General features: G+C 40.8%; 1 protein-coding gene across 1 annotated transcript in view; it reads right to left on the reverse strand.

Moving 5' to 3' along the window:
* Positions 1-282: 282 nt before the first annotated feature.
* The window catches only part of LOC133563739 (protein kinase C-binding protein NELL2-like), a 129,813-nt gene continuing 116,879 nt past the window's right edge, over positions 283-13,216 (reverse strand). The window contains exons 7-8 of the mRNA XM_061918037.1: positions 11,392-11,474; positions 283-435 (exon numbers count right to left, since the gene is read on the reverse strand). Coding sequence (XP_061774021.1) covers positions 283-435; positions 11,392-11,474 — 236 coding nt within the window. The remainder of the gene's footprint in view (positions 436-11,391; positions 11,475-13,216) is intronic.

A 13,216-nucleotide genomic window follows, 5' to 3' on the forward strand; every position in this document is an offset into this window, starting at 1 on the left:
AGCGACTTATACTCCGAAAAATGCGGTACTTATGTATTGTGATAGTATATTAAAGAGGCTTTCTAATATTGCGTCAAAGAGTGACATCTTTGGGGGTAAATGTTAACAACAATATATTGCACACTTCAGTGATTCAGACATTTCCATATAAATTACCACACACTTGCTTAACACCATATTTGACAATAAAGTTCCTTGAATCCTTGAAGTGATTGAACACTCCAGCTTTCAACTAGATGCCGCCACACAATGTTTTAAAATGCACAAGCTGTAAACATGCGTTTAACACAAGGTGTGAAGACCCACCGTGCACGTGCAGTTCCTGCAACCATCTGTCCAACCCTCGTCCTCTCGGTAGACCACCCCGTTGACGCTGCAGGTCCTCTCACAGTAGCAGCCGTCCAGCCCATTCATCTTCTCCTCCGCCCTGGACAGCTGCTCAGACCCCCCCCCACACACACACACACACACACACACACACACACACACACACAAGACAAAGAGCAGAAGTCAGCTTGTTGGATGTGAAAATTATTGATAAAAACACTTAATTAAACACAACTAAAGACTTTCAGTAATCGTCCAGATATGGCAAAAAGGAAGGATTAAATAACATTTGCGGCTTCTTCCTAATATTTTTCTGTAAACACGTGACGTTCTTCAATGTGCTGCAAGCGTGTCAGGAACAAAGAGAGCGTTACGTGCGGTTTCCAATAATAACGACGTCAGATTTTAGGGTGAAGACAACCTTTGACTTTATGGACATAAATGTCATCCCTGGATGTTGGTTCCAGAACGTAATGAAATTCGCTGCGGGCATCCCCCCCCCCGAATGAATAAAGGTGGCCTTGACCCCTGGCCTCTAATCAAATCGTGGCGTACAAGGTGTTTGGAAAACTTGACTCCAGGCGTCTGTTAACATGAGGAAGTGTAATGAAATGGTTTATTTCTTTAAAGGCGAACGGGACTTTTGTAGTAAATGTTGCCCATCGTTCACAATCACGTAAGACATGCCATATTTTTTAGTGCATTCTAATAATTAAATGATCTCCCTTAAAGCGGAGTCAAAGGGAGCTCCACTATTGCACCCATGAAATCCGACAAATAACCATTCAAAAAGCACCGAGAATACTCCATTTACATTTTGTGTCTTGAATATTTACAAATAGTATTAGAGATATTGTTATTATGATCTCGGGCCCAGAGAAGGCAGCAGCGTTTCTGGATGTTGTTGATAAATGGCTTTCGCTTTGCATAGTAGAGCTTTAACTTGCACTTACAGATGTAGCGACCAACTGTATTTACTGACAGTGGTTTTCTGAAGTGTTCCTGAGCCCATGTGGTGATATCCTTTAGATATTGATGTCGGTTTTTGATACAGGGATCGTGGAGTTATTTCTCCAGATTCTCTGAACCTTTTGATAATATTACAGACTGTACTGTAGATGTTGAAATCCCTAAATTTCTTGCAATTGCACTTTCAGAAACTTTCTTAAACTGTTTGACTATTTGCTCACGCAGTTGTGGACAAAGGGGTGTACCTCGCCCCATCCTTGTTTGTGAAAGACTGAGCATTTTTTGGGAAGCTGTTTTTAAACCCAATCATGGCACCCAACTGTTCCCAATTAGCCTGCACACCTGTGGGATGTTCCAAATAAGTGTTTGATGAGCATTTCTCAACTTTCCCAGTATTTATTGCCACCTTTCCCAACTTCTTTGTCACGTGCTGCTGGCATCAAATCCTAAAGTTAATGATTATTTGCATTAAAACATTTTTTTATCAGTTTGAACATCAAATATGTTGTCTTTGTAGCATATTCAACTGAATACGGGTTGAAAATGATTTGCAAATCATTGTATTCTGTTTATATTTACATCTAACCCAATTTCCCAAATCATATGGAAAAGGGGTTTGTATTTGTTTCAGGCATGTTTAAAGGCGAACGGGACTTTAGTTGTCAATTTTGCCCATTGTTCACAATCACGTAAGACATGACAGTTTTTCTTTTTAATGCATTCAAATAATTAAATGAACTCCCTTACAGCGGAGTCAAAGGGAGCTCCACTATTGCACCCATGAAATCCGACAAATAACCATTCAAAAAGCACCGAGAATACTCCATTTACATTTTGTGTCTTGAATATTTACAAATAGTATTAGAGATATTGTTATTATGATCTCGGGCCCAGAGAAGGCAGCAGCGTTTCTGGATGTTGTTGATAAATGGCTTTCGCTTTGCATAGTAGAGCTTTAACTTGCACTTACAGATGTAGCGACCAACTGTATTTACTGACAGTGGTTTTCTGAAGTGTTCCTGAGCCCATGTGGTGATATCCTTTAGATATTGATGTCGGTTTTTGATACAGGGATCGTGGAGTTATTTCTCCAGATTCTCTGAACCTTTTGATAATATTACAGACTGTACTGTAGATGTTGAAATCCCTAAATTTCTTGCAATTGCACTTTCAGAAACGTTCTTAAACTGTTTGACTATTTGCTCACGCAGTTGTGGACAAAGGGGTGTACCTCGCCCCATCCTTGTTTGTGAAAGACTGAGCATTTTTTGGGAAGCTGTTTTTAAACCCAATCATGGCACCCAACTGTTCCCAATTAGCCTGCACACCTGTGGGATGTTCCAAATAAGTGTTTGATGAGCATTTCTCAACTTTCCCAGTATTTATTGCCACCTTTCCCAACTTCTTTGTCACGTGCTGCTGGCATCAAATCCTAAAGTTAATGATTATTTGCATTAAAACATTTTTTTATCAGTTTGAACATCAAATATGTTGTCTTTGTAGCATATTCAACTGAATACGGGTTGAAAATGATTTGCAAATCATTGTATTCTGTTTATATTTACATCTAACCCAATTTCCCAAATCATATGGAAAAGGGGTTTGTATTTCTTTCAGGCATGTTTAAAGGCGAACGGGACTTTAGTTGTCAATTTTGCCCATTGTTCACAATCACGTAAGACATGACAGTTTTTCTTTTTAATGCATTCAAATAATTAAATGAACTCCCTTACAGCGGAGTCAAAGGGAGCTCCACTATTGCACCCATGAAATCCGACAAATAACCATTCAAAAAGCACCAAGAATACTCCATTTACATTTTGTGTCTTGAATATTTAGAAATAGTATTAGAGATATTGTTATTATGATCTCGGGCCCAGAGAAGCCAGCAGTGTTTCTGGATGTTGTTGATAAATGGCTTTCGCTTTGCATAGTAGAGCTTTAACTTGCCTTTACAGATGTAGCGACCAACTGTATTTACTGACAGTGGTTTTCTGAAGTGTTCCTGAGCCCATGTGGTGATATCCTTTAGATAGTGATGTCGGTTTTTGATACAGGGATCGTGGAGTTATTTCTCCAGATTCTCTGAACCTTTTGATAATATTACAGACTGTACTGTAGATGTTGAAATCCCTAAATTTCTTGCAATTGCACTTTCAGAAACGTTCTTAAACTGTTTGACTATTTGCTCACGCAGTTGTGTACAAAGGGGTGTACCTCGCCCCATCCTTGTTTGTGAAAGACTGAGCATTTTTTGGGAAGCTGTTTTTAAACCCAATCATGGCACCCAACTGTTCCCAATTAGTCTGCACACCTGTGGGTTGTTCCAAATAAGTGTTTGATGAGCATTTCTCAACTCTCTCGGTATTTATTGCCACCTTTCCCAACTTCTTTGTCACGTGCTGCTGGCATCAAATTCTAAAGTTAATTATTATTTGCATTAAAAAAAATGTTTATCAGTTTGAACATCAAATATGTTGTCTTTGTAGCATATTCAACTGAATATGGGTTGAAAATGATTTGCAAATCATTGTACTCTGTTTATATTTACATCTAACCCAATTTCCCAAATCATATGGAAAAGGGGTTTGTATTTGTTTCAGGCATGTTTAAAGGCGAACGGGACTTTAGTTGTCAATTTTGCCCATTGTTTACAATCACGTAAGACATGACAGTTTTTCTTTTTAATGCATTCTAATAACTAAATGAACTCCCTTACAGCGGAGTCAGCGGAGCTCCACTATTGCGCCCATGAAATCCGATAAATAACCATTCAAAAAGCACCAAGAATACTCCATTTACATTTGGTGACTTGAATATTAACAAGTATTAATGATATTGTTATTATAAGCGCTAACGCAGATGAATTATTAATAGTGGCGACATGTTCACTTCCTGTGTGCCGATGTTTACATCATCAAGTGGTCTGCTGCCTCCTCGCTTCTCTGCTCCCTGTAAATTTATTCTAGATTATAAATCATGCCTCTCACCTGGAAAGTAGAAGGCTGAGAATATAATCCAACAAGCTGGGACCTTTTGACAGCCATATAGTATCTGGAACTGGCGAGGACGACACGAAAATGAAGTTTTCAGCTAAATGGGAATATAGAAACATTCTAGCTGTCGGCATCATTTTGACAGCAGACAATGTACAGTAAGTGATATTTTATTACGTTTTTAGGCTTTCATAAAGTGATGACGAAGAAAAAAAAGCGAATGTTGTGATGCATTTTTTAAAATATTGGGCAACATATGCTTATAATTATCAAAATACGTAATTATTAAATGTTATTATGAATGTATATACTTACATGATGCATTTTAAACTATAATAGAGGTGTTTGGATGTTGTTTTTGCGGCGACTATTAGGCTCCTGCTGTCAGGCTTGCCACAGACAGTTTGTTTGTGTTTTAGTTTTACCACTGTGTGTGTTTAGTATTTCCTGTTTTTAGTTCCTGTCAGCACTCTTATTTTGTTAGTTTCCTGTCTTTCTCCCTGAGTGCTGTTTTTCCCTCAGATGCGGCGGGTTGGCACCTGGCCACACCTGGTGTCAATCAGCCCACTCTATTTGAGTCTGTTTTTGTCCTCCAGTCAGGGGCTGGATTATTGTCTTGTCGATGTCGCTCCTGTCGTGCCGTGCCGTGTCTTGTATTTGCAGCATAGCGGTAGGCTATATGCGTCAGATGTTTATAGCTTACTGTTCTTTGTAACCTGCTTCCAGTTTGTTTTGTACCACACGTTACGACTTCTGTTTTCCTGCTAGCTACCCACTGGCTTCCATGCTAGACCCTTTTTGATTTTTGCTATGTTAAGGCTCTTTGTTATTTCTCTAGCTCCCATGCTAGCTCCCTTAGTCTGTTATTCGCCTCGTGCGCGCTTTTAGTTTTACCCCTTTGGTTTGTCCGTATTCTAAAATTTTAATTAGATCATGTTTTCCTGTTCAATGCCTGCCTCCGTCCCTGCATATTGGGGTTCGTCACAAACTAACCCTGACACTTGCTTTTTATTTACTTCTTGCGCTCTTCCTAGTCACAAGACCACCACAGTCCAATCAGCTTTATATATCCATTTGAAAGCAGACATTGTACAGTAAGTGATGTTTTATTAAGTTTGTTTGCTTTCATAGAGTGATGACAAAGAAAAAATAGCAAACGTGATGCATTTTTTTTAATTAATGCGCCACGTGTGCTTAAAATGATAGAAGTACGTAATTATTAAATGTTATTATGAATGTTACTACATGACATATATACTTACAAGATGCATTTCAAACCATAATGGAGGTGTTTGTATGTTTTTTTTAGGTGCTCTATGTAACACAGGTGTCAAATCCATACCTTTGCGGAGACTATTAGGCTCTTTTTATTTACTCTTTGCACTCTTCCTAGTCAAGTGACCGCCACGGTCCAATCAGCTTTGGTTATATGCCAGTAGCAGGAAGTGAATGGTATGCTCTTGCTTTCTATTAATCTTTGGGCGCTGTGCACGCATCCTAGTCGCGTGACCGATACGGTCCAATTAGCTTCGCTTATAAGACGGTAGCAGGAAGTGGCCAGTAGACAGGACGTGAGGGGAGACTGATCGTATTTCTGCTTGAGGTAGGTTTTTAATTCACGTTTTCACCCGAAATATTGTGCTAAAGGGATTTTAAACTAAATGCGTATTTGTTAACTTTATAAAGCTGAATACTAGCGCTGGGTTTTTTTGTCATTAAGCTGTGTGTGACTGTAGAAGCAGAGATGGTGAGTCCAAATTTAGCACCTCCAGCATTAATCTTTTGTGGAGAGGCGGAGCCGACAGCGGGACAGGGCAAATGGTTGTCCTGACCAAGGTGGCGGCCAGGAGGCGGGGCATTTAGATTAGATAGTACTTTATTTATGCAGCAGAGCGGAGAGGCGCGGCACGCCTGTAGCGACACTGCAGCCATCAGCGTCAGATGCGTACACAACACACCCGCGCTCAATCGTTACATCTTCTGCTGCCGCATAAAAAGGGAGAGGGAGGAGCAATCGTGGCAGAAGTAGGAGAGGAACAACCCGACAACAAGGACCACGAGCGCGACGAGATCGACCGAGAGAAAGATGAGCCCCCGCAGCAGACGCAGCCCCGGGACACCGAAAGGTGCGCCGCGACGACCAGGAAGAGCCTGCAAGCCAGAAATTGGCGCGACAGACTGGCAAGACCTGATGTTTGTTGAAAGAATAAACACGAATCAAACCTGCTACGATGCGTCCTGTATCAATCGGCACTGCACCCCACACGAGGACGGCTGGAAACCCGTCACATCTTTCTTCGATTGTTTCATTGCAACAGTCTTTGTGGCATATTCTCAATCGTCATTTTATGACCTAAACCAAAGATAACTATTGTGTATTGAATGTACTTTTAAATGCGTTTCGATAATAAGCACGTTTAGTGCACTGACCGAATTGTATAGGTCATATTTACGCTGCTAATTGTTGTTTTAGCACTTTATTGCATATTGTGATTCTGACATGTATACGGATTTATATTGTACAATATTGAAGAAAGACCTAGAACCTATTCTGAATACCTTATGATGCAATTAGTGTTATTTAATGAAGATATTTTGTGTACACATAGATTTATAAGGATGGTCTTGGTTCTTACAAAGGCCAGGCTTCTCTTTTTGATGGCGAGCTGAGGAAAAAAAGCATCTAGTCCAAGGATTGTTCTTGGGAGATTCCAACCAGGAACCCCACTATCTGTTCTGTCTGGGCTGGTAGGAGGCTCTCTAGCCAACCCTCTACACATATTACCAGTAACTGGTAATATGTGTAGAGGCGGGATAGCTCGGTTGGTAGAGCGGCCGTGCCAGCAACTTGAGGGTTGCAGGTTCGATTCCCTAGTCACTGCCGTTGTGTCCTTGGGCAAGACACTTTACCCACCTGTTCCCAGTGCCACCCACACTGGTTTAAATGTAACTTAGATATTGGGTTTCACTATGTAAAGCGCTTTGAGTCACTAGAGAAAAGCGCTATATAAATATAATTCACTTCACAACTGCAGCACATGGGACTGTACTACCATCCTTTCTCCAAGAACTTTATTATCTGATCTGAGATTTAAACAAGACCCAGAAACACTAAATCAGGGGGCCACTGGATGCAGAGTCTTGTTGAGGCTGGGCCGCAAGAAAAGATTTCCTAAAAAAAATGTTGCATACTCCTCAGCATGGAATATATTTGTAATTAGCCGACGCATGGAGAATAATGTGTTCCGCAATGTGTGTCGTTCCGCTTTCCCCCTCTACAGCAACACGGCGGTTGGCGGATACTAGCCAGGAAAGTCCCATGATAGCGAGCGCAAAAAAGTGACGGCTCCCGGAGTGTTATCCGGTGTCATATAGACATATATGTAGTGTTCATCTTGTGAGGCAATGCAAATTAAAATAACAATTTCAATTGGTCTCGGTTATAGGGGACTGTTACTACTGACGGACAGGTGTCGCAGTTTGACTGCAGCCAGGCACGTAAGAAAACCCTCGTCTTCATGGCAATGTCTCTGTCGCTTTCACTCACTTGCCGCTTTTCCACTAATGCAGGGGTAGGCAACCCAGAACGTTGAAAGAACCATTTAAGACCCCAATAACACAACATTGTCAAGCGCAATTCATATAAAACTTTGATTTTAAGGTGGGGGCCACAAAATAACGTCTCGCGGGCCGCGTGTCTGAGACCCCTTCACTAAATAATTAAATTGGAATTGTATACATGTATATAGTAACTGTGTTTTTCTTCCAACTTGCTCTCACGTTGAATGGCCATTCAACTCATTGTTGTGTATATATCTGCTATCCATCACTAATTCTCTAATAAACGGTGCCAACCAAACTGCAATTCAAGCTCTGCCTTCTTTCTCCGAGTCAAAATTCTAGTCTTCTGTTCCTAGCCCATAACACCCCATATATATTGCATAGATTTGTAGCACGGATAGGTTACATCAGGGGTGCCCATTACGTCGATCGCGAGCTACCAGTCGACCGCGGGGGGTGTGTCAGTCGATCTCCAGCCAGGCTTTCAAAAAAAATAGACGATCGCGAGCTACCAGTCGACCGCGGGGGGTGTGTCAGTCGATCTCCAGCCAGGCTTTCAAAAAAAATAGACCTAAAAATTAGTGATCATCAATCTTCACCAAGACGTCACTTAAATGACATTCACGGTACCGGAGGGTCTTGTGAGATGACGCTGGCTGCTGCAAGATCATTATTATTAAAAATGACCGAGAGGAAGGCGAGAAACACTTTTTATTTCAGCAGACTCTCGCGCCGTACCTTCCGTCAAAACTCTAAAGGCCGAGTGCACATTTCCTATCTTCACAATAAAAGCCCTGCTTCATGCTGCCTGCGCTAACTAAATACAGAGTCTCGGAAAACTGGCGTGCACAAGCGATCCCTCAGAAAGCTGGCGTGCATATCACTTGTGCACGCCAGCTTTCCGAGACTCTTATTTTGTTAGCGCAGGCAGCATGAAGCAGGGCTTTTATTGTGAAGATAGGAAATCTGCAGTCGGCCTTTAGAGTTTTGACGGAAGGGACGGCGCGAAAGTCTGTTGAAATCAAAAGTGTTTCTCGCCTTCCTCTCTGTCATTTTTTCATAATAATGAACTGGCAGCAGCCAGCGTCATCTCACAAGACCCTCGGGTGCCGTGAATGTCAATCAAGCAAGCTGCGGAATTTGCCGCCAATGTTTTTCTTGTAAAGTGTATGGAAGCTGGATGAATTAGATGCCAAAAACCAACCACTTTCATGTGGTATTGTACAGAAAGGACAACTTTTTCTCCTCCATTTGAAAATGTGGGCGTTATCATCATTACTGTCTGATTCCAATCAATGCAAGTCATCAGAATCAGGTAATACACCAACTTATATTCTTGTCTTCGTGAAAGAAAGACATCTATATGTGTTACACATGCTTGTATTATCATTAAACACATTTAACTTGTTTACAAAAATGTCTCTTTCATAAATAAATAAATATAAATTATATATATAAATGAGGTAGATCCCCTCGAGTTGGTCAATTGAAAAGTAGCTCGCCTGCAGAAAAAGTGTGGGCACCCCTGGGTTACATCTACCGGCAGAATTTAACAGTTTCCATAGGATTCATTATAAGATAGTAGGGGTGTAATGGTACGTGTATTTGTATTGAACCGTTTTGGTACGGGGGTTTCGGTTCGGTACGGGGGTGTACCAAACGAGTTTCTAAGCTAAAGTATTAACAAGCTGCTTTACTTCTTCTGCCTCTGTCTCAGCACCCAGCATTGTCCCACCCACACAACCATCTGATTGGTTACATATATAGCGGTAACAGCCAATCAGCAGTGCATAGTCAGAGCGCATGTAGTAAATGCTTCAGCGTCGAGCAGATAGGTGTTAAGCAGGTGAGCATAAGGCAGCGTACTCTCCCCAAATGATAATAAACACCTCCCAGTCAACTACTTAGGAACGGCGTGGCGCAGTGGGAGAGAGGCCGTGTGCAACCCGAGGGTCCCTGGTTCAATCCCCACCTAGTACCAAATTCGTCACGTCCGTTGTGTCCTGAGCAAGATACTTCACCCTTGCTCCTGAAGGGTTCTGGTGAGCGCCTTGCATGGCAGCTCCCTCCATCAGTGTGTGAATGTGTGTGTGAATGGGTAAATGTGGAAGTAGTGTCAAAGCGCTTTGAGTACCTTGAAGGTAGAAAAGCTCTATACAAGTACAACCCATTTATCATTTACCATTTACTACCAACATCACTATGAGCTCGTTGACTTTCTACAAACTTAAACTGCAGCTCAGCTCGCTCGCAGTTCTGGCTTGAGGTGAAGGCTAATTAGCTTTTAGCATAACGTTAGCTCATTTTGCGGTGTGTGTGTGTGTGTGTGTGTGTGTGTGTGTGTGTGTGTGTGTATGTGTGTGTGTTTTACGAACAGAAAAGTTTTGAATGGCAGGGTCCCTGCTATCACATGTTGATAAAAATATAACATTTACATAATAAAAATCAAGTACAGGCTTCCCAAATGCTGTGATAAATTAAGCATGATGAGTTGACTTAAAACTGTTTAATGTTGCACTTTTTATATGTAGAAGACTTTCTAGAAACTTAAATTGCAGCTCAGCTTGCTCGCAGTTCTGGCTTGAGGTGAAGGCTAATCAGCTTTTAACATAACGTTAGCTCATTTTGCGGTGTGTGTGTGTGTGTGTGTGTGTGTGTGTGTGTGTGTGTGTGTGTGTGTGTGTGTGTGTGTGTGTGTGTGTGTTTGTGTGTGTGTGTGTGTGTTTTACGAACAGAAAAGTTTTGAATGGCAGGATCCAAGCTATCACATGTTGATAAAAATATAACATTTACATAATAAAAATCAAGTACAGGCTTCCCAAATGCTGTGATAAATTAAGCATGATGAGTTGACTTGAAACTGTTTAATGTTGCACTTTTTATATGTCGAAGAAAGGTTTTGTCATTTTAATTTAATCTGAGCAACAATTTGAGGCAGTTTAATGTTAAGTAACGTGGGCAGAATTATCATAGTGTTCCAAATATTAAAAAGATAAAGCAATTGTTTACAAATTTGGTAAAAAAATAACCCCAAAAATTTATATTTTGTTGTTTTCTTACTGTTCCAAAAATGAACCGAACCGTGACCTCCAAACCGAGATGTACCGAACTGAAATTTTTGTGTACCGTTTCACTCCTATAAGATAGGATTTATTTAATATTTAGAATCCATAAAAAAAACCATCCGTCGTCATGTCTTTTCTTAATAGGCAAAAGGGAAGTTCCCCTTTAACAAATTTACTAAAGGAACATTACATAGTTACACTTGCACTATCCAACATGGTCGAAAAAGAGTAGGAAGAAGCAGCTCTTATTTATTCCGACCCCTTCTCCATGTACCACTAGTTACTTAAATGTTATTTATAATGTAAATAAATACAAAAGACAATAAAATAAATGAAGATATTCACAATGAATGAATAAATAATGAGAGAATAATGCCTCCGGCCGCAGCTGTTGCCACAGTGGGAGCATTTGAGAATAGTAATCACTGTTGGAAGCAAAAACAAGCTGCCTTACCGAGCTTACTGTGCATTACCTTACTGGAGGTTTTAGCAAGGATGTCTTGCAGCTCCATGATTTTCTGCACCAGTCCGTGGAAATCGTTGCAAGTCGGGCATGCTGTACAATGAGAGACAATAGTCATGGGTTAAAGGGGAACATTATCACCAAACCTATGCAAGTGTCAATATATACCTTGAGGTTGCAGAAAAAAGACCATGTATTTTTTTAACCGATTTCCGAACTCTAAATGGGTGAATTTTGGCAAATTAAACGCCTTTCTGTTTATCGGTCTTTTAGCGATGACGTCAGAACGTGACGTCACCGAGGTAACACACCCGCCATTTTCATTTTCACATTACAAACACGGGGTCTCAGCTCTGTTATTTTCCGTTTTTTCGACTATTTTTTGGAACCTTGGAGACATCATGCCTTGTCGGTGTGTTGTCGGAGGGTGTAACAACACTAACAGGGAGGGATTCAAGTTGCACCACTGGCAAGAAATCTGCCGCCAGACCCCCATTGAATTTGCCAGAGTGTCTGCACATTTGACCGGCGATGCTAAGACAGACATGGCACAGAGATGTATGGATAACCTGCAGATGCATTTGCAACAATTAAGTCAACGAAATCACAAAGATGAGTTTTGTTGATGTTGTTGACTTATGTGCTAATCAGACGTATTAGGTCACGGCATGACTGCCAGCTAATTGATGCTAAAATGCTACGCTAATCGATGCTAACATGCTATTTACGCTAGCTGTATATACATTTGAAACTAGATACCCACATTTAATGCGAAACAAACACTTACCAGTCGCCGGATTTAATTTGCTCCAGTGTCACAAGATGCGAAAGTCCTAAACGTTTGGTCCGCACATTTTAATAAGGCAGCCAAGCTACGGGCTACTTCATTAGGTACATCCATGCTATGGCCGAATAGCGTCAATAGCTATTCGCTCAATAGCTTCAGTTTCTTCTTCAATTTCCTTTTCGCTATCTGCCTCCATACTCCGACCGTCTGTTTCAATACATGCGTAATCTGTTGAATCGCTTAAGCCGCTGAAATCCGAGTCTGAATCCGAGCTAATGTCGCTATATCTTGCTGTGGTAACCGCCATGTTGTTTGTATTGGCAGCACTGTATGACGTCACGGGTAAATGGTTTAGCAAATAGCGAAAATCAAGGACTTTAAAGCTTTTTTTAGGGGTATTCCGGGAGGTGTAAAATTTTGAAAAAAACTTCGAAAAATAAAACAAGCCACTGGGAACTGATTTTTATTGTTTTTAACCCTTTTGAACTTGTGATAATGTTCCCCTTTAAGCTTTTCAATCTGGCCCGCCGGACATTCCCAAATATTTTTTTTAGATCTTTAATATGGAAAGTCTAGCTGCCATTAAGATGTGCAGTGATGTTTTCAAATGACCATAAGTCTTGAACCATACAACCTATGTCAATGGTTGGAATCTGCGCTTTTGCATGATATTTTAGTGACTAGTGTTGTCAATATTATTTTGATACTTTTCGGTAATTTTCGATATATTTGTAAATAAAGGAGACCAGAAAAATTTGCATTATTGGCTTTATTTTAACAAAAAAATCTTAGGGTGTTGCGGACCTGTACTTTTCAGAGGGGGTATGGTAACGAATATGATTCATTAGTATCGCGGTACTATACTAATACCCGTATACCGTACATTCCTACTAGTCACGAAGACATTTCCACAGAGTGTTTCCAGAGCGGCCAGCCTGAAATGTCGGTGTCAGAGACAGACGTGGAAGGAGATTTTTACAACAAAGCTTAGTGATGTATCACATATATCATAGCTCGGTTGGTAGAGCGGCCGTGCCAGCAACTTGAG

This window comes from Nerophis ophidion, linkage group LG12 (assembly GCF_033978795.1).
Source record: "Nerophis ophidion isolate RoL-2023_Sa linkage group LG12, RoL_Noph_v1.0, whole genome shotgun sequence".
NCBI lineage: Eukaryota > Metazoa > Chordata > Actinopteri > Syngnathiformes > Syngnathidae > Nerophis > Nerophis ophidion.